At 45.0% G+C, this 27,991-nt stretch overlaps 2 protein-coding genes across 4 annotated transcripts; both read left to right on the forward strand.

Moving 5' to 3' along the window:
- The first annotated feature begins 1,510 nt into the window (after positions 1-1,510).
- RNF146 (ring finger protein 146) lies at positions 1,511-6,892 on the forward strand. Its single transcript, XM_078604906.1, has 2 exons — positions 1,511-1,698; positions 3,246-6,892. Exon 2 carries the CDS (start codon positions 3,266-3,268, stop codon positions 4,793-4,795), a length of 1,530 nt encoding a protein of 509 aa, XP_078461032.1. The 5' UTR covers positions 1,511-1,698; positions 3,246-3,265; the 3' UTR covers positions 4,796-6,892.
- A 286-nt stretch (positions 6,893-7,178) lies between these two features.
- LOC144726309 (uncharacterized) lies at positions 7,179-27,991 on the forward strand. 3 transcript variants are annotated; one of them, XM_078604903.1, is made up of 10 exons: positions 7,179-7,461; positions 8,891-9,061; positions 10,524-10,727; positions 13,212-13,330; positions 14,314-14,594; positions 15,041-15,267; positions 17,123-17,224; positions 19,690-19,856; positions 23,216-23,346; positions 24,695-27,991. In XM_078604903.1, exons 1-10 carry the CDS (start codon positions 7,441-7,443, stop codon positions 24,853-24,855), a joined length of 1,584 nt encoding a protein of 527 aa, XP_078461029.1. In that variant the 5' UTR covers positions 7,179-7,440; the 3' UTR covers positions 24,856-27,991. The 3 variants fall into 3 exon arrangements, with proteins under 3 accessions (XP_078461029.1, XP_078461030.1, XP_078461031.1); XM_078604904.1 differs by having other exon boundaries at positions 15,044-15,267; XM_078604905.1 differs by having other exon boundaries at positions 15,164-15,267.

The following is a 27,991-nucleotide window of genomic DNA, read 5'->3' on the forward strand; positions in this document are numbered from 1 at the left end:
AACGGTGCAAAGCATTTCATCTGTTAAATATCTGCAGGTAATAGGATTGCCATAGATTGATCCTGGCTGCAGACATTGATGGGTCACAAATAATAATGAAGATAAGAGAGCAGTTTCACTGTATTATGCATACCGTTATGACAAATAAAGGACTTAAGTCGTGTAGGCAGTTTGAGAAGCTTTGGATAAGACTGATGATTCTGCCCAAACCCGAGCATTGAGTGCATTCGTTTGTTCAGCTCTTCTGCGCACTAGTCCTCGCTGCTGCGCTTGGACGACAACAAAATGATCCGCGCCAGATGGGTCGCTGCGTTTGTGTGCGCGGTGGGACGGAGTCGCCAAAAATAAATTAATGAATTACGATTTTGACTTCCGTTTATTCTGGACCCCTGGGTCCCCCCATAAGGTTAATTTATAGAAACCGAACTTATTTGTGGCCTTCTGAACACAAAATAATAATTGGCGTCGTTGTGGATAATATAAATATGCAATGCGTTCTTCACATATCCGTCTCTATACGTAATATATATTTTAATGTATTTCTCACAAAATCAATCAGACCCACGCCTTCTGAGAGTGCATAATTTCAGCATCATTGATTCAAGACAAGCAATGATATTTATTTAAGCAAGACTGACTGCTGATGAGATCCTGTGTGTCGAAACAAGCGGAGAGTTTTCCTTTTCTTTAAACAATGCTGCTGAAATTATTCCCTCCTAGAAGGTCGTGGAGCTGATGGGTTGTGTAAAAATGTGTTTTCTATATTTTATGTAGAGATAGATATGCGAAGGGAGAATTGCTAACTTCGTTTCTACCCAACAGGTAATTAAATATTGTGAAAGCGACAGCTCCATATCTTACAGAGCTTTAACACATGTAATAAGTGTATTGAAATTTGTTAAACACATCTGGAGGCTTTGAAATAAAATTAAGTTTTCTATAATTTCTCATAATTATAGTGGGGGTATCCATAAATGAGTGAACCTGTATTGTAAATTTAATGCATGGAATAATAAATAAATTCAGACTTCAAAATAGTACAATGTTTTTGTTCCACACAAGTAAAAATGACACGCATAAAATCACAACCATTATTAAAATGTGCAATAATCCCCCACAAACGTTCATATTATAAGGACTGTGGACTTTATAATTTGAACTCTATACGGATCATTCTGTATTGTCGGTTTGATGCACGGAAGAATGTATTTAGCCTTTATTTAATCAGGAGATTAAGTAACACCTCGACTAAGTAAAAACAAAAATCGACAACGCTGCAAATCAATCGCACGCATTTGTGTTGTTGTTGAACAGCGGTCAAAGAAAGTGACCGGAAGCAAGTAATTAAAACAAAAGATGCGTATCACACACACACACACCACCCTTATTAAGGGTACACAAATAACCCGCGCGCGTCCAATTAATCACGACGGTATTTCCAGTTTGTGTAAAAATAGAAATAAAATAACAAAAGGGGGTGGGGCTTGCAAATGACGTCCGTTGACGTCACCCGCACACAAAGGCGACGTCGTTTCCCCCGCCTCTCCTCGGTGCCGGGAATTGAACGGCTGTTGGGCGCCCGCGGAACGCGTCAATCGTCTTGCGCGTATCGCAATCAAACTCCTACCTTTTCGTTAATTTTTTACTCTTGCGTATTTGATTTACTTTTAAAATAACGTCTTCGTCTGTTCGAATCACGTAAGTGTCGCGCGCCACGGACATGTTAAGATACCTTTGTTCGGCGCGGCCTTTAGAGACGATGCAGGGCTTATTTGCTCAATTGTGACATTAATCGCGTTCGTGTTAAAATTACCCGGAGTGGTATAATGTATGTTTTATGGAGGTCGTAGTGAGGTGATTTAAGCAATAGTCGTGTGTATTTTAGCGAATATATGTAACAAGGTTTGGATAATGTCGCTGCTGTTGGCGGCTCAAGGCGCTTTATCCCGGTCCTTGCCTGATCGCAACGCCCGGCGAGAGGCCATCTCGCCTGCCCAAGCATTCAAGGAGAGGCCGTGGCTTTGGCCCTATTACGCGTTTCACTGTAATTGCATTATTAGTCATTATTTATCGACTTAATATACATTACTTAAGTTGTGGAAGCGTTTTTTTTTTAGAATTTTACGTTGTAGATGAACTAAGGTAAGAAATTATATGGATAGAATGGCTGCCGAGGGGAGAATGTATGACGGCAGATTAAGGGATTGTCTTAATTAAATATTCGACGGTTAAAATATCGTTCGAAAGACTCGAGTTTGATGTCATCCTACATAATAAACAGGGCCTTAGGATGCAAATGATGAATAATGTGTTGATGTACACGCTTAAATGTATCGCTGGGAGTCCTCTCTCCTGAAGTGGCTAGAAAATGGTGATGTATATTTGTTTTAAGTGGGCCACTTAAAAGAAGCCAGTTATTGACCATTGTCGGCCCAACATCGATGGTCAATGTTCAAAAAATATTGGGCGAATAAAAGCCCCTTTTCATAGGGTAGGCCTTTCCATCGTCACCATCAGCCATGGTCAATCTGCTGCTGCTGGATGAAGGCCTTTGTCAGCCGTCGACACCTTATTACGAGCGTGCGACGTAACGATTGACGTAGCCATCTGTGCATAAGCCGATTTCATCCCTCCAGGCCATGGGACAAGTTGACGTCGCTGAAAAGAGGAAATGAAAGTTTAGACCCAATAGGCCCATTTTGTTAAGTTCTAGATAAATATATATTCTCCCCGGACATTGAAAATGGTAGACTTTATTTTTTCACGCAAAACTATTTCAACTACGTCAATTATTTTAGTCACTAAAAAGACACCGATTCAGGTCGGGCTGGCTGGTCGATGTTGGACTTCAACTTCCTCTAGGGTAGAATGTAGCCGAACCCCTGGATGCAGGCGATGTCCTTTGCCTTTAGGTCTTTAAAAAGACTGCTGCATTTATAAATTGACTTAACAGAAACTTTTCAGTTGCCTTTATTTTACCATGTTAGAGCTTAATGAGATAGAATGAAAAATATCTGTGCTGTAGAACATGATGCTGCTGATTGGTATGCCTAATGTGTGCAACTGCGGCTATGAAGACCAGCACATAGGTGGCATTTTTTTCCACTGGTTGCCTAGAGACAAGTTGTTTACGAATGTCTTTTTGTGTCAATCTTGGAACGGTATTGAAATGTATGGTCAGATGCACCTGTTACCCAGTGTTCTTATGTCTGATCACATTCGCTACATATCATTGTGCTCTGCAGGCCCTCGGCAACAAACAACAATGTCGGGGTGCCGCGTGCTCGGCACAGATGAGCCGCCCAGCGCGGGCGTGGGGCCCGGCGAGGCGCCGCCCGCACGTCCTGTTGTGCCAGACTGCGCCATCTGCCTGCAACCCTGCGTGCACCCAGCACGCCTACCATGTCGCCACGTCTTCTGCTTCCTTTGCGCCAAAGGAGTCGCGCTGCAGAGCCGCAGGTGTGCCCTATGCCGCAGCGAGATTCCACCTGACTTCCTGGAACGGCCCACACTGCTGTGCTCCACTTCAGACGGCCAGCCGCTTGCGCAGCAGCAGCGGAGATCATCGGGCTCGATGGGCGTGGCTGGAGGTGCTTCTGAAGGTGTGCCGCTTAAGCCGCGCACCGCCAATGCCTGGTACTACGAGGGCCGCAACGGCTGGTGGCAGTACGACGAGCGCACAAGCGCGGAGCTGGAGGAAGCGTTCGCGCGTGGCAGCACCACGATGGAAATGCTCATCGCTGGCTACCTTTACGTGGCGGACCTGGAGGCCATGGTGCAGTACCGCCGCAGCGAGCCATCTCGTCGCCGCAAAATGAAACGTGACCTGCTGAGTGCACCCAAGAAGGGCGTTGCAGGCCTGCGCTTGGATCTTACAGCGCCGGCGGTGTCACCTGCAAATGCTTCTGGCGTGGACGGCGTTGACCGGGCAGTCGCTGGCACCAGCTCTGGCTCTGGATCTGTTGTGGCAGGTGGATTTTCCATGCTGTCCAGCGCTGCTTCCGTTATATCGAGTGGTATTTCGGCAGCACTGGGAGTCTCATCAGCTGCCTTTGGTGGCTCGGTTGCTTCAGGTGGACTTTTGGCTTCTGCAGGGCCATCTACCATCACCGCAGCCTCCCCTAGTTCTCCAGTAAGTAGTGTGGCTACATCTTCTACTCTTTCTGTGGACCCTCTGCCAGACTCCGGAGCCGCGTCCTCTTTTCCATCAAGGCCTGCGACCTTTGCCCCCCAGCACCAGATGAGGGCTGGTGTCGGTCCTCCAAGCCCAGCTGATAGCGATGACAGCTCTGACAGGGACGACGAGGAACAGGATTACGAAGACAACGAAGGAGCGGCGTCCATTTCTCGGCAACTGGCAGGAATGCGTCTTGGCCGCTCGGGGCAGATGCCGTTGGCTGGTGAGGGTGGAGGCAGCGGCAGAGCCGTCTACGCTGCCCCACATTTGGCTGCGGATGAAGATGGTTCTAGGTTGTTGGGGCGGCGGCGTCGCACCAACATGCCTCCTCCACCACCACCTCACCGCCAGCCGTCTTTGCTGCCAGATTCATTAGTAGCACGCCAGGATTCTGGGACAGGTCGCCTCCCACTAAGAGCCTCAGAACGGCTGATCGCACGGCAACATGGTGCTCATGGAGGGGCCGAGAGCAGCAGTGGAGGTGGCGGTACTGGAGGAGCAGTGATAGACACAGTGGAAGCACAGCAGCAGTCGTCCGCTGCACCGCGCAGTGCCACGCTGCGCGTGCGGTCTCGTGATGGGCGGCCCGATGGCCAGTACACTGTCACTGACGTGTGACGGCAAAGCAATGCAGCCATCGCAAACTGTCCTACTACCCCGTTCGAAAAACCTTTTTTTTCCATAAATCTAAAGACAAAACCCCATGGCAAAAAAATACATTTCTTATTCTCTTATGAGCCAGTATGAGTTTTGAAAACGCACACACATTTGTAAAGGTGCTGTGATGCATTTGCCTGTTTGAGTGCAAGCTCACACTAATTGTGATAAATAACTCGAACTTTGTCATTGTGAGCGCCAGTTGTTAAACCATTGCTTTGGATTTAACCTGTGTAATATAATACATCTCATTTGGCTATAATAATAAATAGCTTTATACAGGTACAAATATTCCAAACCAGTATATTAAGCACTCGATTACAAACCTGAAATATTTTTTTCCATATGGGCCACCTATAAAGTCTTCAACCTGCACTAAGTGGGTTGAAAGAGAATTCGAGTGTTTCTATGTCATTAAACCTATTCATGGTTTTTTCGGTAAAGTCACGTAGATATAAAAAAAATTAAAACAAAAAACCCATGACGTTTCGATCGCAACACAAGCAGTCTTCTGAACACAAGCAGTCTTCATTAGAAGACTGCTTCATTAGAAGACTGCTTGTATTGCGATCAAAACGTCGTGGGTTTTTTTCTTTAAAATTAGATTTTTTTTTTATATCTACGTGACTTTACCGAAAGAACCAAGAATATGAATTCCTGCAGTCACGATAGTTTTAAATAAAAATGTAAGTCATTAAACCTGTTTGTGATCCACAACCGCTGGTATGCCTTAAATCAATTTCTAAACTTTTGGATTCAACTGCATGTGTCTTGTACTGAATCTGTGCTTTTGCGAACCATGAACACCAGGCACATGGGATCCAATTAAACTCAACTTTGCACATAAGCGGTTGTCTGGCCATGACGTACATTTAAGTAATTTTCAAGTTATTAAGAATATGCTTGTGGATTCTGAGAGGTGATCTAGAAGACTTAATCTTGCTGCATCGACGTCAATGAGAGCATTGTGAGCCACAAATGTTCGCCGAGATCTAAATTTATCAATAACATTTATTTGAACTTCCTCAAATGAAAGTACATGCTAATGTAAAGGTTCAGTGCGTCAACGCAGCCACTTTTAAGCTTGAAACAAGAACTTCAGAAGGTATTCGGGCCAATTCATGGGCATACCAGAGGGGACTTGGTTTGATTTAAAACCCAGGAAAGTAAATAAGAGTGACCGTCCAAAAATGTGAATCATAAGATAATGACACTTATCAACATTTTTTGGTCCATTTTTATGCACTGATAATATAAACATGCTAACAGAATGGGGCTGTTATGTTTTGATGACAAACATGAAAGGGTTACACGTTGTACTTTAGTTTTAACATAACAGCTGCTCTCAAAAATGTACGTAATTGCAAAAATAGAGGCAGACATGCATTAGGTTTGTGTAAATATTAAGCTAAATATTTGTTTTTTTTTCATGGGGGTAACTTGTGTCTAAACAAACAGTGAATCTCTTTGCCTGAAGTCGTTTGAACTTGTACAACAAAGTATGATGGCACTTTCACATTAATTACCGATCTGGATTAAGTAAAAGGAGGTGAATTGAAAACTAAAATGCTGTAAACAACCAGTAAAGAGAATTCGAGCAAACAACCGTATAGCAATATAAACATTTAAATCGTTGGAGAGAGACAGATTTTGAAAGCAATAGACTAAGGTTGGGGGCGACGGGAGGATTGACCACCGATCATGCAAAGGCTGACGAGAATAGTGGCTTTTTTGTTTAAATATCCGTATATAAACTTTGATCCTCGTGTTTTTTGTTTTATCTATACAAGTGTTAGTGTGTACAGCCCATAGCGATTTGAAGTGTAACTGCATTTGAGGTATATCATTAAAGGTAGGTTCTTTACGCAACATTAAATACACTTTTTTTGTAAATTATAGGCTTGTACAAAGTTAGTTTCGCAGATGCCTTTTCATTTTGTTTGTAAATGTGACAATGGAACTTGCGTGGTAAGATCCTGTAATATTGTAATGTTATTTGCTAAGCTTTGAAAAATCTTCTGGTGTTATTAAAAATAAAGCTTCTTTTGCTTTCGGAAATGTGGTCTGTTGGACATTTATATCAATTTTATTACAGGGCATTTTTTTACTCAAACTTTTGTCACACGAAGAAAAGTGTTACCCTCTTCTGCACACGTGAAGACATTTTCCAAAGAACACTTCCCTCAATCCACCCACATTTGGTCAAGTCTGAATTACCTCGTCCAGTTAATTCCTTTGCACAACAACATTGCAATATCCAGGCACCAACTTTATTCAAATGCCTAACCACTAGTTTAATAATTTAAATAATGTGCTCATACTTTCGACATCCAATGTGGAGCTGATAATCCTGCCCAACCCACGCCTCGACAGTCCACCCTGGGAGATTGTGACGGTATACACACACGTACTACCTACCACCCTTAATCCACAGCTGTTGGGTTTCTTAACAGTGGGTTTATGTCTTGAAAGCTAATTTATTATAAATGAGCAAGTAAATTGCAGATTAGGCCTTTAAAGTATTTTGGAGTTAAAGAATTCAGAAAACTACAATCTGTTGAATTAAAACTCAAGAGCTGGGGGTATAAGGAACATCGCATCAAACAATGAACCCAGTGGCGCAAATGGTGAGTGGCCATTTTTTTATTTATGTTAATTTGCATTTTATGTTAAAATATAAGACGTTGCACAGGCAGTTCGCAAACAAACTAATGAGTGAAAATCGCCCACTTAATAGTGCCTTGGAATAGAAAATATGTATCATAAGCTCATTATTTGGACAGTGCCTTTTGTTTAGAAGGGGCTTGATCTGCTCTCGAGGCTCTTGCTTGAAACAGATTACTATATATTGTCTAGTCAGATGGTGTTCGTGGCATGTTCATGACAAATATGGTGATTTTTGGTTCTTTTTTTATTTTATGGTTCAACAATTGTATTATTTTCCACTAAGTGATATAACGCTATAGGGTGTGATAATTTTACTAATTGAATTGAGATTTCATAAATCAATAATCGCTCCCTCCTGGCAGACTAATACTCGAGGTCACTTGCAAATGAGACGCTATCCTAGTCCCTTGAGTTATCACCTGGTTGTATTCAAGATTAGAAGCCCTGCTTCGTTCGATGAACTTTGTTATGGCTCCAGTGCATGGAGCATTTCTAGTCAATGCATATTGCCTGCTATTAGATAGATTAGAAACATGGACAATGATGAAAAATATGTAGTAAAACCGTATAAAAGTGCTCATAATGAGTTTGCACGCTTAAAATAACGAACAAAAGAGGAACACAGATCGGAGAACCAGTTAAGATATTGGAGAAGAAAAGCCATAATATTGATTGTGACAAGAGATGATGGCCAGTGGCCAGGACTAACGTCAGTGCCCGTCCAAGAAGGCAATGCGCTCAAAAGGATGTCCATCCTGGAGATGGAGCGATTAAATCAGCTCATGAGCAGGTGCGTGAGAGATGATGACGGCTTGGGGAGGCCTTCATCCAGCAGTGAACTGATGATGATGGCCAATGAGTATGACACTGAATGTGCAGCCTCCACAGTGAATACGTGCATGGGCATGTGTCCATTTATTAACGCCCCCTTAGGTCGACTCGGCCTCAAATGAGTACCTGGTGCGGTGTGTAAACATCGCCACTGGGGAGACAAAGGCGGCCGGGCGTGGTGCTGGCCACCCACCCCCTCGTGTGCCGTGCCGGCCTTCATTGGTGCTCGCTAACAGCACTTGCCCAAACAGTCTGTTAAGGCTCTATGGGGTGGGGGGGGGAGGAATCTTTGATCCTTGATTCATTAACGACCTAGAGCAGTATTCTTCATTAATTTTCAGGGAGGGGGGGCACTTTCGCCGATAAGACATCATCACGGTGAGGGCCGCCACACCGCCTGCAAGGGGTGTTTTCAGATGCTGTGTATTTTCGCCGGCCGCACGTCAGGGGCCGCACTGAAGGCCACCAGGTGGCCGCCAGTGGCCCGCGGGCCTTGCAATGAAGAGCACTGACCCAGAGGGAGCAGGCCAAGGGGTCAGGCTCTGCTGTGCCCCGCAGGTGAGCTCGGCGATGCTGCTGCTGTTGCTGTACATGTGGGCACTTGGCGAGCCTCTCGGTACTCAGCCTGGGGCGAGGGCAGCCTCCTCTTATCGCCGAGTGCGCGGTGGCCTCTGCACCTACACCTTCGTCATCCCACCCGACCTCTCTGCGTGCGCATCCCTCGCACAGGTGAGTTGAACCTCTGCGCTTCTCCTCCGTAGGCAGGACCGCATTCACGTCGAGGGGTTTTAGGAGATGCCTTGGGGTTTGGTGCACCCCACCCACCCAAAAAAATGTGTACTTTTCATAATGGTTTGAGAGGCAATATTCTAGCACTGATCAATCCTACGGGCAATTTTGTAGCTAAAGTCCATGGCATCACCATGTGGGTTTTGAACAATTATGGGCCGCAATTTTTGGCTCATAACGCCCATGTGGCATGACTCAGCCCATCAACTTTACGAGGTCGGTCAAATAGGTACCACTTTGTGGCGAAGTCCGCGGTGGTTTTCCTATGAATTAACTTGTACACGTCATAAGAATGTGGAATCTCCACCCACTGGCTCACTCAGGGCGATACAAATAGGAGACGATCGTCAGTCTATCTTCATTGCGAGCAAGAAGTCACTCACTCGACGCCACGGTGGCGAGATGTTAACTATCTTGCCTGGTATACAGGAGGTCGTGGGTTTGATCCCGACCCTGACACCTGAATACAGTATTTGGAGTTTGCATGTCTCTCTCTTCCCATTGTCGTGTGAATTTTTACCAGGGCCCTCCGTTATTTCCCTCCACATTTAGAATCAACATGCGTTTAGAGTATTTTTTTCTGCTATACATTTCCATGTGATAAGCCAATTCGTTGAGTTATCATTTGTGATAGCCAGGTCGCTTCTGAAAAAGAGTTATATAGCTCAGTGGGCCTTACCTGGTCAAATAAATAAAAATACTGTACGGTAGTTTAGTTGATGCTCGCTGACTGTGTGGCCAGGAGATGAACGCAATAGGCGACAACATCTCAGAGATGCGACTGCCACCTCACGCATTGACAGCTCGCCTTTACTCAATGTGTTGCTTACCCGAATGATTTCTCCCCTCACTTAAGGGACATTTCCTTGTACGTATCTTGTCAGCGAAGGGCGGTTACAGCACAATCCATTGTACTGTATCATGCTCCGTCTATGCTTCAGTACATTCGGCCATACTTCACCACGCTGGTCAGTGTCGGTTGTGATGAGGGGGGGGAGGGTACCTCAGCAGCGGTTCAGATTTCACTTGCCAGTGACTTTATTCGTGGCTGGGAATCAAACTCAGGAGGCTGGGTTCACAGGGCAGTGCGCTAACCATCATGCCACCGCTCCCCACTGATCGATTGATATGCTGTACTGAACAGCATTGGGCCGGTTAAATAAATGCCGTTTAACTCGTGTTTTCAATGAATTGATGATTGATGTTCAAATCCAAATTTTCTATGACCTACAAAAAAAACTAAACTAAAAACTATAATTTGCCTCCATGGTTAAGCCACTGCTAGATGAAGGCTTCCCCAATGTGCCACGATCTCACGCTGTCCTGATCTTTGCTTTCATTTGGCAAAATAGTAATAATGACAATCCTGCTAAGTGACCATAGCGATTGTGTTACCCTTTAGTCTATGAGAGACGCTGATCCGGATGAAGAAAACTCGGACCGGATTCACAACAAGGACAGGACTCGCAGCCCCGATCGGAAGGGAGATCTGGAAGCGGCGTCGCCTGTGGATGGGGATGTGTCAAAGAAGGATCTGGACGAGACGAGCGAGAGGATACAGCAGCTAGAGTCAGCTCTGGGCAACGCCACGCTGCGTCTCCACAAGGTTAGCACCTCCGATTAGCTATGTACCGTGCGAAGGAAGTTCAACATTAATACCTCGATGGGCTATGCCTGGTAGGATGGGTATGGTTTAGTGTTATTTGTATTTTTTGGGGTGATTTGTTTACCTTTCTTGTACTTTGCAATACTATACTATCGTGTTTTTGTACAGTGTGTTGTTATAAAGTTCTCTGACCTGTCCCTACTGGACATCTGTGACAAAGAGCTTCATGGCTCATCTGATTCCTCCAGCATAAGTAAAGCCCATTGAGTTAAGAAGATATTTTCAAGGGCGACTCGGCCGGCAGACAACATCAAAAAAACTAATTCTGAATTTACAGCCCTTTGTCAACTCACTTCTGGATGAAGGCCTTCCAAAGCCACGTTGGTCAATGGGATTGTTTGACCATACTTCACTACACAGTGTGGGTTGTTGGGAGTGGTGGAGGGGGTCTCATTAGCAGGTCAGATATCGCTCACCACTAATGGTAACTATGCATGGGAATTCGACTTTGGCTGTCGAATTAATAGCGCAGTGCGCTTATTATTACACCACCACTCCGCCCTTTGTAATAACTGGACAGATAAACAATCATAACAATGAATACTAGGTTTAGCCAAATGGTGATATTTTCTGAGATTATTTCACATTGGGGGTGTAGAAGAGTGGATACGGTGGCATGTGTATGCTGTTCTATGAACCCAATGACCTGAGTTCGATTCCTGGCCACAGTTAACCACTCCTGGACCACTACACTCTTCACCAACCTTTACTGACCAGCGTGGTGTAATGTGGAGGGGCCTTCATCCAGCGGTGGATATACAAAGGGTTGCAAATAACGTTTGTTGAGTATTAATTCCCATTGAGAATATGCGGCTTTGCTTCACCGTTTGTTCCTGGTTATTGGCACAGTTTGGAAATAATTATGAAAACGGTCATTAAAAGCTTGGAAAGAGGGCTGTCCAGCCACTCCCTAGTTACACAAATGTTGATTATTGTATCCAAAATACACAGTTTGTTTTTGTCTTGGCATACAAGGCTGAGATGGAGTTTTTGTTTTTTCTCTCAAACAAATGGTCAGGACAGATATGCAAGACCATAAGCGTTAAGGTGTGGTCTATCGCCACTTCGCTGTGCTTCCGTGAGGGAGGAGACATTTGTCTGCGGAGCGCTCCGATGTGCTTTCGGGGCTGTGCCGCGCAGCGTTTGTCATTGATGTCCGAAGTTCCTCTCCACGTCCTGGGAGCTTATTCAGGAACTGGTTAAGCTACCAACCAGCACGTGGAGTGAAACATCGGACATCGTGCCAAAACAACGTGTGGTACATTTGGAAGAAAAAAAAACCATCAGAGAGCTGTACAACGCAATTGTGAAAATAAACTGCGCAGTAGTTTTTTTTATGCTGCACTTAGTAAGATGTAGCAGAACCAACGTGGAACTACAGCCGTTTAATCAACCATCAATTAGAAGTAAATGGGCAGCTTAGGGGGTTAAGCTAAATGTTGATTAGAATAGCTCCAGTCACTAAAATGACATTTTACCAAGTGCTGAGTATCACGTGTTCGTTGTGGTTTTAGCTAAGCTCCTGGGACATCTTATCAGCACAATGCACAAAAGAGCACATGCTGCCATGTGTTAGAGAAGATATGACTGTCAAGGCTATCATTAGCTGTCCCCCCTCCCCTCTGTGCATATGATCATTTAGAAGAGCTTCAGTAAGAACTTCCAAGAACTGTCATTTGAGCATTTGTCAACCCTGGGAAAAAATTGTTTTCAACATCAGATCAGTGGATGTTGCGAGAAAATATAAGAATATGTTTAATAATGTTATTTGTGCATGTGCAGCCCGATTGTCAGTCCACTGCTGGATGAGGGCCTCCCCATACCATGCAGGTCCTGGGGGTTATGTGAACATACCTAAACCAAGCTGGTCTGTTGTGGGTTGGTGAAAGTAGGGGACGTGGATTTGAATTTTTCTTCTCTAACCTCTGCTGACGACAGTGTAGCGCATCAACGAATAAACCTATGACAACCTGGTTTGCGTGGTGGTCTCCCATCTAAGCGTTGTCCAGGCCCAAATTTGCTTAGCGTTCGATATCTAACGAGTTTGGGCACTGTCTGGAACGTTCTTTCTTCCGATATTAGGAAGCCACTGGAGCTTTGCACGTTTGAATTTAGATTAAACTGCTTTTTCTGTTTAGTTTGTTGTCCTTCCCCCGCACCTCCGATGAGCACGGTTGACTACGTACGATCCGAAAGAAGTTCAACATACATACATACAAGAGAGGATGTCGACCGCAGAGATGGACTCACAAAATCAGCAAATGTGCAGGCTCAATTTTACCCCGTAGAGTTCAACATACATACATATATAGGCTTCAAGTTGTTGTTTACATGGAAGAAAAAAAACACTCAATGTCGGCAACACGCTTTTCAGATGTGCATACCGCACTCAGCTTATTTCTGGTCTGTGTTCAACGAGTGCAGCTGGAGAGCACGGTGCGAGAGGCGGGCGGTGCGCGTGGGCACTCTGGCATCACTCGTTCCCTCCAGAAGAAGGTTCTAGAACAAGCACGGAACATTCAAACCCTTCAGCACAACAACAGGTACTGCAGATATTAATCAATCGATTTGATTTGTTTTGTTTATGCGGGGGTAAGAAACATTCAGCCGTAATGTTTCTACAAACCAAAAAATGACCCACGGTAGCACCTTGATGAAGAAAACAATAGGCAGTTACAGCAAATAAATCATTGGCTTGCAGACACTGTTAGCAAACACATTCGAGGAAAACAACATCCAAGTCACACTGGCAGGTGACGCAGACATATAACACCAATTCGCGGGCGCAGCGGCGGACGGGGGGAGGCTCGCTAACCGCAATGTGCAATGGAAGGGAGATCACAAATCCTGGCAGGAATTTAAAAAGGCCACGGAAGAGAGCAAGGAATTAATGCCAACACGACGAGGCGAGCTCATGCCAAAAAAGCGAGGGGCGGCAACACGAGATGAACGTTCACGATTGCCAGAGAGCAAGTCTTAGCTGCGTGGAGAGTAGAGAGGAGATTTCTAAGGTGATGTAATGAGTACTCCAGTGAAACAACACAGTTACGGAGGTCATCAGCTAATTTGTTGTGGAGTATTTTCAAAACTACAAACTAAAACTAAACTATTTTAAAAAAATTACCAGGTAAGGCCCACTGAGCTATATGGATTTTTTATTTATCAGAAGCGACCTGGCAACAAATGATAGTCCAACGACGTGGCTTATCACGTGGAAATGTATAGCAGCCAAATATTCTAAACGCATGTTTTTAAATGTGGAAGGAAAAACCGGAGGACCCGGAGAAAAATCCACGCGTCCACAGGGAGAACATGCAAACTCCAAATAGACAGCAGGCGTCACAGTGTCGTGATCGAACCCATAAGCTCCTATATACCAGGCAAAGCAGTTAATATTTCGCCACCATGGCGAAAGGATGAATGATGACTTTTAGGATGAATGATGATGCAGTGACCCAACTGCCATGTCAGCACACCTCTACCTTTCCGAGTACACTGAAGCAGCTGTTATTTGTCTTTGTCGCAGGCACTTGGAGAGGAAGGTTACAGAGCTGGAGAGTAGGCGTGAAGTGACTCGGAGGAAAATCTTGAACCAGCAGCCTTATACATCAACGACCACGAATGACGATGATGGAGATGATGATGACGAGGATGATGAGGATGACAATGATGATGATGAAGAAGAAGATGACGATGCTCATGATGATGATGATAAGAACAATGAAGTATCCATACGCCACCAGTCCAGTGATGAATCTCAGCCCAATAACCGCCTTTTGCATGGAGGAAAATCTCAACACAACACAAGTAGGGTCCTTTTATTGTTTGCAATTTTTCTTTCTAAATGTTTATCAGAACCCTTTCTTGCGTCGTGTCATTTGAAGGAAGAGAGGGGAGAGGAAGGAAATGGATCAGCTGGTCAGACGATGTGAGCAGTTGGATAGGACTCTCTGCGAGAGACTCTCAGTTACGATGACTGACACTCGACAAATTAACCATCACAATTAAGGCTTAAGCAGCATGGACCTAATGGTTCTGTTGACACTTAGTTTCATAAGATCAGGTTCATGGTCACTGCATGGGCACATCGGATAAACAAGTGCCCTTTTAAAATATAATATAGCATCGAAATGCTACCACATCTCATGATGCTGTAAAATAGCAGTGCAACATGCACGTTTTTATCATGGCTGCTGCTGCTGATGATAATTATCAATCTATAATGATAACCACCAAGTTGATCTACTTCACAGCAGCTGACCAGGGTCGAGCAAGAGGTGCCCAGGTTACCAGGGAATTTAGAGGGGCCACGGCATCTGGTGAGACCGGACGTGACATCACAGTCCGGGGCGCGGCCATCGCTGGTGTCTCTGCAGGGCCTGGTGGGCCCTATCAGGACTGTGCCGAGATCTACCGCAGTGGGCAGACGAGGAGTGGCATATACGTGCTTCACGTGTTCAACACTTCACACACGCTCAAGGTACACGAGCTCTGCGTTTTGTTGATGGCTGGCAAAACACCTTGCTGGCTTGTTAAATCATTGGTTGGCTGGTTAACTACTGAAATAGTGGATTGATTGGCTGGACAATGTTTGTACTTAATAGCCATCTTACATGGTTAACGCACATTTAGCTATTCATATTCTGGTGAACTACATTCGAAAATGACCTCCTAACCTAACACATTCATATTTCCGAGTATGAATCCGATTAAATCTTAATATCTATTTCCTGAAGGCTATTTCGTCGAAATGAAAATATATACTGTTCTTCTCAAGAACAGTAAATTGTATTTGTATGCTTTCTCACCTGATGACGGACGCTTGCGTTGTGCCCGAAACGTTGTGATTTATTTTATTTTATACCTACGTGACTTTACCGAAAGAACCAAAGCGTATGTATTTGTATGTTTATATAATATATGTATGCTGAACGTCTTTCGTACCGTACGTAGCCAACCGTACTCATCGGAGGTGCGATATATAATCATCGACTATTTTACATCTAAGTTCACTGCAACAGCAACTTGGTACATTCGATAACTATCATGATAATGCTAAACATGTGTAATTGAGGTTATACATCCCATATATATTTACATTCATAGAATGGGAGTAATGGCATGAGAATGTGTCATCTGTCTAAATGTTCTTAAAGTACAGTCAATCATACTCTTTGGGTCTTTCGGTAAAGTCACGTAGATAGAAAAATAATTGATCACGATGTTTCGATCACAACACCGACAATCGCCTTCAGGTGATATGTATGTATGTTGAACTTATTTTGCACCGTACGTAACCAACTGTGCTAATCGGAGGTTTGGGGGAAGGACAACAAACGAAATACAAAAAGAAGTTCTATATGAGTGTTCAGTCTAGATTTAATAGTGCATAGCTCGAGTCGCTTCCTAATATCAGAAGGAAGAGCATTCCAGACGGTCGCAGAAGCGCATCTGAAAGGGGCGCTTTGCAGTTATCATCTTTGGTTCGAAGGCTAGCCAAAGGCCGCTGTGTAAATGACTGGAGATTGTGTGATGGTTTATGCTAGCTACTGCTAGTCCAGGAGCAGAGGTTCACGGTTCGAATGCAGTGGCCGCCCTGATTATTACTCCGGGTGTATTAACCAAAATGATACACACGCCATCTGCGTCACACTCATAGCGGACGATATAAAGATCCCCTGACGTCATTCGCAAGAGCAGGCCATTGTGTAACGGCATCAGGGTCCAAATAACACAATTGGGATTTCACATTGCAATCATCGCCCCCTGCTGGCCTACTAGTGCCTCAGATCACTGAAAAATAAGACTATCCTGGTGTGCTGAGTTCTCATTTGGTTAAGCAAAATAAGCTCAAACTTGAACATTTGCAGTCATGTGGGCAATGGCACTCAACAAGTAAGGACCAGGAATGCATAGCAAGTATGTGCATTCTAAATTAAACTATTGATTTATTTTACCAGGTAAGGCCTACTGAGCTATATAGTTATTTTTGAGAAGAGACCTGGCCACAAATGATAGCTCAACGAAGTGGCTTATCACGTGTACATTTATCGCAGCCAAATACTCTAAACGCATGTTGATAAATGTGGCGGAAAAACCGTTGGACCCGGAGAAAAATCCACGCGACCATGGGGAGAACAAGCAAATTCCAAATATATAGGTGTCAGTCAGGATCGAACCCACGACCTCCTGTATACCAGGCGAAGTAGTTAACATCTCGCCACTGCGGCGCCCCATTCGTCCACTATCTCACCGTTAGGCAACATCCAATATCGTATGCTCGTGAATAATCGAGTTGTAACTATAATCACGCTGCGTGACTGTGCTGCTCCTAGGTGTACTGCGACATGCAGACGGAGGGCGGTGGCTGGACGGTCTTTCAGCGCCGTGAAGATGGACATATCAACTTCAACCGCCCCTGGCAGGACTACAAATTGGTAGCCTCTCTGGACGGCTTGGCACAGATCAACTCCAGGCCTACATGTCCCACAATTCCGGAGTGCAATTCTGTCAAAGGCATACACTGACTTTCACTCAACATGGCACAGGACTGCTGCTTCTGTAACGACTCGCAATTCCTGCCAATACTGCTATACTGCTGCTGCCTACTTCAGGAGCAATATTTCTATGACTCACCATGCATATGTACAACTCTGTAAATCCAAGGCTGGATGAGTGGTTCCCATGCCATGTCAGGCATGGAGGTTTGTTAGATCATACTTCAACATGCGGGTCAGTGTGGGTTGGCGCGGGCGGGGAGCCAAGACGTGGGAGCATAGAAGTACAGTATAACAATAGACTTTGTGGCAGTGCTTTCTCTGCTGCCCACCACGTAGACGACAACTATACAGGGCCGGATTAAGGCATGTGCTTTAGGCGCTGCAGCCCAGGGGCCTCTGCCAGCTGGAGGGCCTCCAGAGATTAAGTGAAAAGTTATTTCATTTGTGAATGCTGAATCAAAGTTTGATCAAAGTTTGATTCAGCATTCACAAATGAAATAATCAAAGTTTGATTCAGCACTCATAAATGAAATAACTTTTCACTTAATCTCTGGAGGCCCTCCAGCTGGCAGAGACCCCTGGGCTGCAGCCCCTAAAGCACATGCCTTAATCCGGCCCTGCAACTATATCAGTTATTTATCACTGCTGTTTCCTGCTAACGATGTATATTTGCTGCAGCTGCTGCCTCTTCTGTTGCCACGACTGTGCTAACTTTTATCGTAAGCTAAATAAACAGATAATATAGCTCCTATCCATGTCCCTCCAAAAACACACTTCCCATCAACCACAATGCATTCTGGGAGTGCACGATTTCAGCAGCATTGGTTCAGTACAAGCAAAACTCTGAATCAATTTTGACATACAGTGTATCACCAGCAATCAGGCTTGCTTCAACAAATTCTGATGAAACTTCCAGACATTTTGTGCAAGGAACTGGCCTTTAAAAAACGTTGTCCTAGTTCAGGGGTCGGCAACCTACGGCTCCGGAGCCGCATGCGGCTCTTTACGGGCTGCTTCTTGACGATATGTACGTATGTACAGTATGTACTCAGATGCATTGCGGCTCTTGAAATACTGAATTTTGTACCGAATTGGAAAGAAATGGCTCTTGTTATTTTGGTTGCCAACCCCTGTCCTAGTTCGATGCAGCATTCTATAACACAAAATAACCATTGGCGTAAAATAATATGTATTTTATTATATTATTCAAAAGGGCGCTAATCACTTGTGTTACCATTTAACATTGGTCTTCTACTGATTAAACTACTTTGCTATTGGCGCAGCTGACCATTGCAGTTGTTTGGGCGCTAGTTCTCCGGTCGAGTGTGGTGGGGGGGGGCGAGCAATGCGTGATGCTATACCGATTTGCGCCACCAAGGGGCACTGCGCGTGCGTGATTTACACGTTCCTGTGGCATCCTGAAGAACACCCCCACCACCCCAGTGAAGTACATGGGCAGGCTTTTGTCCAAACTTTCGCCACTTTGACGAAAATCCCTGAAGGATATGCAGCCTCTCCGCATACCTCGAGGTGGGGGGGTGTGAGAGCTACAGCAGAATGATGTTGGATATTTATTTATTTATTAATAACGTGAATTATTTTTTATCATTTGTATTCAGTTTTTTTTCTCTACGTGATTTTACCAAAAGAACCAAAGAATATTCATAGCAAGTGGTTATTATATTATTTGGTATGTGTTCCGCATGGTTTACTGTCACTGATACATCTTGGTATGCCCCTTTAAAGAATGAATGTCTCACTCAATGTTTTCTGGAACACTGCTAGGCTGTATTGGAGTAGGGCTTATTGGTGTAAGGCACTACCACGAGAGTATAGTACAAGGAATACCGTCCATTATTTGCACTGTATTATTGTGCCCTGCCTATTACGTTAGTTCTCTAAACAAGTATAAGACAAAATGTGGCTAGACAGATGTTTTCAGGGTGCCAAAATAATTTCTGAAACAACGCTCCTGAATTTCCAGCTGATATTCAGCACTGGTCACGCTCAACAGGTGTTCTCGCAGAGAGCAAGAAGACGAAGGCATGTCTGCCATCATGCCACCTTGCATGGCCATGCCCCTATGATCACCAGAACTCGGGTACAATGCTCTCAGCCCTTTTATAAAGCACTAAATCGACAGAGCCAAACGTGCTGCCGGATCGTTGTTCCAGCCACAAACGAACTCAAAACAGAGTCGAGACATGTGGCCGTTTTCTTCCAGCCTGCACGCATTTTCCTATTGTGATGGGTCCCCCCCCCCCGTCCGTCCATTGTACGTATGTGTGCGTACATTGAACCTCGTTTCGCACCGCACGCATTGCCAAACCGTTTCGCGTGCACGAGCGTCTCGGATTTTGAACGACCGAGTCACGCTCCGTGTTGTTTGCTTTGACTGCAAGGGCTTTGGGAGTGCGGACAGAGAGTACTGGCTGGGCAACGAGGCGGTCCACGTGCTGACATCCAGACGACCCCAAGCACTCCGCATCCTCCTCTGGGACTGGGACGAGAACCAGGCGTACGCCTCCTACGCTCGCTTCACCCTGAGAGGGGAGGCTGCTCGATACAGGTGCGCACATCATTTTTGGGGGGGGGGGGGGGCGTTGCAGTCCACGTGCTGAGTTTGGTGGATTAGGGGCAAAGGCATCCCAAAACAGGACACCTTTATTAATTTAGTCTCAGTAGTTTACAATTATTATTTTTTATTTTTGCACCCGCGATTCCCCACCCCCGCCCCAAAAATATAGGGTGCTTCAATTTTTTTTTACACTTTTATGGGACTATCGTTTTTAATGGAAAAAGAACAGGTAAAGCACTGTAAGATGATAACAAATATATGTTAATAGCTTCAAAAATAGTCTCCACTTGTTCGCCATCATTGTCAACGCATGCCTGGAATCTTCTCGAGGTCTCCAGAGCCCGGAAGCTCATTCTTTGTGGTACTGTTGGAAATTCTCAGAAGTGTTGACATTTTTTTTGAAGCACCCTGTATAGCAGTCAAACTCCGCCTACGGGTTGCACGTTATTTCATCCACTTTTTGTTTAGTTTATATATTATTATTTTTTAATTGTAACACAATGCGAGCTCAGTACATAAAGCACTGATCGCAGTACCGGTGGAGAAGTGGAGTGTGGGGAACAAACTCCGCCGCGAAAATAAACCCAAAAGATCGGCGTGCCAGGGGTCGTAACGAAAGGGGGGAGATTCGGGCTCACCTGCCCATCCAGGTGGGGGATCACAAAGCGAGAACATGAAAGCTCATTGTGAAGGTAAGAATGGGGGGAAAGATAACTAACATAAGTGTGGTAGAGCAGGGGGAAATCTTGTGATTGTCGTCGCTCGAATTGTGCACGTATTGTAATTGAGACGTGATTATAATTATTATTAGTATAGCAGTGGCGATACTATGCACGCCTGTAATCCAGCAACTGTGGGGGGCAAAGTGTTGGGTTGGTATAGAGCACAACTTTTGAAACTCCCTTCCCGTGGACAATGTAGTCTACAATCATTCTGTCAATCCACCGCTGCTGAAATTAGGACCTCTCCGTAGTAATGCCGATCACGTGGGTTGTTCGAACATACTTCACCGCGCTGGTCAGTGAGGGTTGGCGATGAAGGTGCGGACCTATTCCCGGTTCATATTTCACCACTGATGCTTTAACCGTGGCGAGGAATAGAAGGCAGGTCATCGTCGCGTTCGTAAAACAGTACTCCCAAACACTGCACCTCCAATCCACCCTGAGAGGAAAACTATTTCGCTTGCTGGCCTTCGAAAATGTTGTGTCATTGTAAAGATTTCAAATCGAAAAGCAGTGTATCCAATATGAGCACGTATCACAAGTGAAGTTTCACGGTATGGATTCCGACTGAAGATAGCCAATTGTCCAAGGAGATGAGAGCCAGGATTGCAATGGGAATAAGCAGAGAGAGAGTAGAAGTAAATACTCGCGAAGGCCCTCGTACGGAGCGTACTGTCATAAGTGGCAGGACTACACGAAAGAAAGAGACACAAGGGTGGAAAGTCTCGAGATGTTGAATCTGGAATTGAATGGAAATAACTGGTTGGATAGAGTAGAGAGAAATAATGGTATGTATGTTGACCTTTTGTACCGTGCGTAGCCAACTGTGCTAATCGGGGGTGCGGAGTTATGAGGAAGTTTGAACAATTCAAATTTCTTTTAAATACGTGGATAAGGGCACATTCTCTGACATGAAAGAATGATGAAGGTAGTTGTTGAAAAAAATATTTGCTAAAGATGCTTAGATACAGGAATGGAAAAAATGTTGTTTGACGACTTGAAGGAAGTTCAAGGTCAGGCAAGGCAGAGTGCGTTTGAGCCAAATATCTGCGAGTGCGTAGATAACCAAGCACTAAACTAAAACTATTGTTTTTATGTTACCAGTTAAGGCCCCACTGAGCTATATAGGTTTTTTTTCAAAAGCGACCTGGCCACAAACGATAGCTCAACGAAGTTGCTTTTCACGTGGACATTTCTAGCAGCCAAATACTCGAAACCAGGCGCGGTTCGTCCACTAGGGGGCGTTAGAGGCGCCGCCCCACCAAGCAGCTGGAGATGAGAAAGATTTTTTCTAATAAAAAGACTTTTCTATAAATTGTTTTGTTGTGTTTCAAAAATATATATAACGATTCTTTCAACTTGAATGACCTGATGAAGATAACATTTTAAGTTCATATTCGAAACCACTGAGAGATATCCCTTCATTCGTTACGACTATCTTCGCATTTCAGCCACGGCGTTTGAGACCAATTCAGGGCGGTGAAAAGGCGCCCATGGCTGCAGTGAGAGACGCGAGGTTGCACTATGCAAATATAGCAGCTCACGGCTTTCACGCTCTAGGCTTTTGTCAGTGTCAAAGGGGTTGTTGAGTGTGGACTTGAGGGTCATGAGGACAGCATTAGAGTGCCATGTAGTTGTATTTCGTATTATGTATAAATGCCTACCGTTGGTAGATAATACAGTTATATCACTTACAGGGGAATGCCAATAGCATGACGAGGTTTTTCTTAATTAGAACACCATCTTTTTAGAGTTCACTCACAACAGCCCCAACGAGTGGACATGTCACGAGCCGCCACTGAACTAAACGCATTTCTCTAAACGTGGAGGGAAAAACCAGAGGACCCAGAGAAAAATCCACGCGACCATGGGAGGAGAGGCATGCAAACTCCAAATATACAGCAGGCGTAAGGGTGGGGATCGCACCTACGACCTCCTGTATCCACCGTGGCACCCTAAGAAGAAGCCTCATATAAGCAACACATCCTTACATTACACTGGGACTGGGATGGAAGAGGCCAACTTGTGATAAAAGCACACTTTGGATATAAGGACACCTGGTCTTGCTACCAAGAGGGGGTGCTGATATCCAGCTTTTACTTCTGTATTATAGCGAACAAACATACAGACCAGTAGTAGCTGCATGCGCATGCACTTGGAATGTTGATGGTGGTGTGACGATGAGTCTCGGTGAGGTCATCCTGGTTTAACGAATATAATAATATAATATGCATCTGCATATTTGTGTTGCTATGCTAAGAACGTTGGCGACATATGTTAGATTATTTGCCACGGCTAACAACAGCGGCATATTATCTCCTGGGCTTCCTTTAGGTCATATCAGCCTTAAATGAGTACCGATTGTGGTGTGTTAACACTTGGGAGACAAAAGAAGCCCGGGTGTGGTGCTTGCCTCATCACTACCTCGTGTTGCTGTGCCGGCCTTCATAGGTGCTCGCTAACAGTACTTGCCCCAACAGTCTGTTAAAGCTATAGGGGGGATATTTGATTTATTCACGCCGTTTTGTCCTGAATGGATGCTCACTAACAGCACCTGCCCCGGCAGTTTTATTTGCGATAAATGGGTGATCTTTTTTCTTTGTTGCGCGTGTCCACTGTTGCATGCAGGTTGCTGGTCAGTGGGTTCTCTGGTACAGCCGGCCGCTACAGCAGCTTGGTGCAGTCGGGTGCCGAGTTCAGTACCCGCGACCAGGATCACGACCGCTGCCAGTGCAAATGTGCCCAGCTGAGCTCAGGGGGTGAGAAGCCCGGGTCTCATGTACTTCACAACAATTCCGTGATCTTCCTGTTAACCTCCCAATAGCCCAGAGGTCGACAACCAAAATAACGGGAAGTGACATTTTTATTAAAATTATGTAAAAACAAAAACCTCAATATTTCAAGAGCCACAATGCATGCGGTGATAACGAGACGGTGGGTCCTTAATAAATAACGACACGAAGTCAGTCCTTAAAGAGCCGCATGTGCTGTGAATAAGGACCTTTGCCCGAAATGTCACCTGCTGTTATGCACTTTTTCTTTTAAGACAGTGTTTAGAACTGCTTTTTATGTTTAGTTTGTTGTCCTTCCCCGCACCCCCGATTAGCACGGTTGGCTACGTCAGGTGCGAAAAAAGTTCAACATACGTACATTGCACTCCCAACCTCATTAATTGTCTATCAGCCTCATGACTTACTTTTATAACCTATTGCCATTCCTTGCATTCTTAAATAATAATACTGTGATTTGATCAGGAATGCCTCACGTGAATGTCAAGACTGTTGTTTGTGAGGGTCCTGTGCAGTATTCCCTCATTATTCATGGACTTGATATCCTGGAACGTATCCATCACGACTAACGAGGGGATACTGTATTGGAATGTGTGACCAACACCACTGATGAGTGTTGGCTCATGTAGGAGGAGACTAGAGGACACGGTCATAGCCCATGTGTACATGGGGGATGAATCCCAACACTACCATCCCTTGTCTACCTTGCAGATGCATATCTGACACACGCGACAAGGCCTCTTTAGTACCCATCCTCGCACTAACCAGATTCAATTGTGCTTAGACCGGCTGAGGCGCATTGAGGACGTCAGTCATCTGGTTCCAGTTGAAAAAACCCTCTGGTTCTGCTTCAGACCGCAACGTGCAGTACTGTGATAAGAGCAATATTTTGCTGAAAAAAGCTACAACTCTTTGTTGTTTTCAGAGTTATTTACGGTGGAGATATCTGTGATTTAGTCACGCAGTGTTGATAAGGAAGCATGCATAGTGGACGTGCCGCCCAGAGGTTTCCGGATCAATCCCCCGATGGGGCGGTTGAGACAAGGCGGCTAGTTCCTGAGAACCCCCTCGCCTCTGCTCCATAAATGGTTACACCACATTTAGTCGATCGGCAGATTGCGTGTGGTGTTATGAAGTGTGGGTACTCCCACCTCTTTCAAAACACACTATCCATCGTCGAACAGTCGGCCAAAACACCCTATGAAGGGGGCTTGTCCAGAGCGTCCTCTAGTGGATGCCCTTCTGCCAGCGATGATTGGAGCTAGTTATTGCAGCGGTGCACTTTCATATTTTTGCTTCCCTTTTGTGTGCACGGTAGGCTGGTGGTTTGAGGCATGTGGGCCCTCCAACCTCAACGGGCAGTTCTTCCCAAAGGGCTCCCACTACGGCCACTTTAACGGAATCAAGTGGCACTACTGGCGTGGAGCCAGCTACTCTCTCAAAGCCTCCACCATGATGATTCGTCCCGCCGACTTCTAACGGTGCATGGCGGACACACACACGCGCGACGGTGCATCACGACGACCGTCGGCAACACAAATGCACGTCCGTCAGGGGTGTAAAAATTATTCGTACCATTATGAGTCGATGAATTGTTGCTATTGAAGATTCTTTTTTTGTTACCCTGAGCTGTGCAGCACTCTGATGTATTTTAGGGTTGGTACAGCAAATTTCTCGGCATGTCGTCCGATGTTCCCCTCCCCGTGCCGCATGGGAGCTTCTTTCGGGAACGGAATTCACTCCACGATGTTGGGGGCGACTTCAGGGACTGCATTCAGAAGAAGCTCACCAGCACGCAGAGTGAAAGGAGAACTTCATGCCGAGCAACATGCGATTCAACCTGAAGGTTCAGCAGAGCTTTTTTTCTCAATTTTGCCAGGTAAATCTCACCGAGCTATGAGCTCTTTTTTTAGAGGCGGCCATCAAAGTGGCTTATACCAATCATCGTCATCATATGAGGGAATTTAGAGTCGCAGCCCAATAATCTAAATCTGGTGGGCAAAACCGAAGGACCCTGAGAGAAATCCACGCGTCCACAGGGAGAGAACTTACGGTGCTATACGGCGCAACCGCAAAAAACCTAAGCAATATTACTGTGGTGAATATAGCTACCAGTATTGTAGGGGCCACGTGACTTCATTACAAGCAACATAAGCACATGTACAGCCCTTGTTAGTTCACTGCTGGATGAGGTTCTTTCCACACTGTGCAGGTCACGAGTGATTTATTTGACCATACTTCACCACCCTAGTCAACATGGGTTTGCGAAGGCAGGGGCGCGTGGAAGTACAGGATAATACCCACTGCTGCAACATATACCAATTGAAAATATACACATGCAATTCAATCCTTGTGGCTTGAGATTGAGAATCGACATTAACCCTTCAATCGGGAGCATTGCTGCACCCCGAATACTTTGCACCCCCAGTTAATTCTCCATGAAAACCGTGGCATGACTCGAAACAATGATGTGCGTAACGCATTGACGTTTGGTGGGCTCAACCACGCTTTATGTTAGGGCTTACATTTTAACCGCCTTCATTTGTACAATATGTTACCGAAAGTACATTAAATGTATGCTGTAATAGACAGTGCTAATTATTGCTGGAGGAAATCTCTTCATATTGTAATGCCAGTGGTGGACATGTGGATTAAAATGATTTTGATGATGGTGCTCTATTAGTCTCTGGGAAAGCACAAAGAACCGTCAGATCGTTCATTGTAGTGGTGTAATCAACCGTTATAGCGATGTGTAATCAACCGTTTGAACGATGCACCACACACATGACCACGGGCGCAAAATTGCGACAGTGATGAATGACAGACTTTATGCTCATCGCCAAGTGTCGCTCGCCCTCACTGGCTTTTCTCTGCGCTGTAATACAGCATCACCAATTCGCACCTCAACCACTTGAGGCAAGTCTGAGTCCAATGGGAAACCAATGCCACGAATGCAACAGCAGTAGTTGCCTCCATCAGATGTGGAAGTGGCCTACAACAAAAGGGGTCTATTCCAACGGCTGGCGTAATTGCTATAATTCCGTACATCGCACCATTTATATTTTCTTCGTACGGCTGATGTTCATGTAGAGCAACAACGATAATTTTACGAGTGGCTGAGCCAGATAAATGTGTCAGGAGTAGTGGAGTGTATCACACCGATGCCTCCTTCGTATTTGTCAATCGCGCATTGTTGAGTCGTTATATATGTTCCATCGTATGTTATGTGTAACCAGTAGCACACTGGAGCGTTTTTTATTTTTCATTCGTGCATCAGCTATCCGCATCTGCCATGGTCTGCGCGGATGCGGTTTGTTTGCCCCAAAAGCATTTGTATTGCAACTAGGAATGGCATTAAGACAGTTCCAAGTATAAAACACATGTAGTGTATTAGAACAGTCCAATAGCACATTATTACGATAGCTGTGCTGCAATTGTATGATCTTTGTTCACGTGCTGATAATCCTCTTAACGCATCATGCCCACCGTGGGTGAACTGCTATTGATGTCACCAATAGGGAATTATCTGAATGTTGACACATTAAACGAAAACACGTTTTTTGGTTTTGCGCTTAATTCAAGCATTGAGAGGGATAATCGGAGTGCAGTCACCTAAAAACACCATATAAACGAATCATTTTCTAGAATGGGGCCGACAATTGACTACACGGCACACCAATTTGCAAAAACTACCGTGGTGCTGCCTTCATAACTTAATCATACAAATGGTAAAAAAATCAGTGGCTCAGCGATAGTGAGCAGCTCACAATCTTAAGGTTGCAAATTCAGTTCCTGGTTGGGTGTCAATAAAATGTATACCATTCAATCTTGATTTGACGCTTTCGTGACTGCAGGAATCCATACTCTTTGGTTCTTTCGGTAAAGTCACGTAGGTATAAAATAAATCACGACGTTTCGGACGCAACACAAGCGTCCGTCATCGGGTGGGAAAGCATGGTCTGCTGCTGAGGCAGCTGAAACAGTCTGACGGACGCTTGTGTTGTGCCCAAAACGTCGTGATTTATTTTATTTTATACCTACGTGACTTTACCGAAAGAACCAAAGAGTATAATTTATACCATTTTATGGATATACTCGCCCATGCAACAGGAACGTGGAATTTCCACCACTGGTTCAGGGCTGGCAATAAATGAGAACTGCTTCAATGCTCAGTTGAGCAAGAAATCACCGAGACTTTTTTTTTCTCCACGATGTAACTTAGAATATTAGATGCATTATTACTGAGGTATGGGTTTTTAAAATTTCTACAAAGACACGAGGCAAACAGAAATCTATGCGCATTATTTTATTGTTTTAGTGCAGGTATATGCGACACGTCACGTCATGCAAATCACGCGTGTGATGCAAAGCGGCCGTCGCACCTGGACGCAAGGGCATCAATCTTACAGCCCCCGGTCCAGGTGTGGTGCAAACCAGTGGTTTCCAACCCGTAGTCTGCGAGTCAACGGTGGTCTGGAAGGCCACAGAAAAGTGGCCCCACAGAACTGGCGCGGGTAGATACTACGGACATTCCGATTGCTTCACAAAACACCATATTGTTCGTGGTCCATTGCACAACTATTTAGAATGGTCAATAAAATATTAACAATTGTGA

This window comes from Lampetra planeri, chromosome 23 (genome assembly GCF_965212315.1).
Source record: "Lampetra planeri chromosome 23, kcLamPlan1.2.h2, whole genome shotgun sequence".
NCBI classification, from domain to species: Eukaryota; Metazoa; Chordata; class Hyperoartia; order Petromyzontiformes; family Petromyzontidae; genus Lampetra; species Lampetra planeri.

What these genes read in the sequence shown, in the direction of transcription:
- RNF146 (XM_078604906.1), top strand. Translation starts at nt 3,266, where the DNA reads ATGTCGGGGTGCCGCGTGCTCGGCACAGATGAGCCGCCCAGCGCGGGC.
- LOC144726309 (XM_078604903.1), top strand. Translation starts at nt 7,441, where the DNA reads ATGAACCCAGTGGCGCAAATG. An exon ending in ACACTTCACACACGCTCAAG is followed by an intron (nt 15,268 to 17,122) that starts GTACACGAGCTC and finishes TGCTGCTCCTAG; the next exon opens with GTGTACTGCGACATGCAGAC. An exon ending in GGGGAGGCTGCTCGATACAG is followed by an intron (nt 19,857 to 23,215) that starts GTGCGCACATCA and finishes TGTTGCATGCAG; the next exon opens with GTTGCTGGTCAGTGGGTTCT.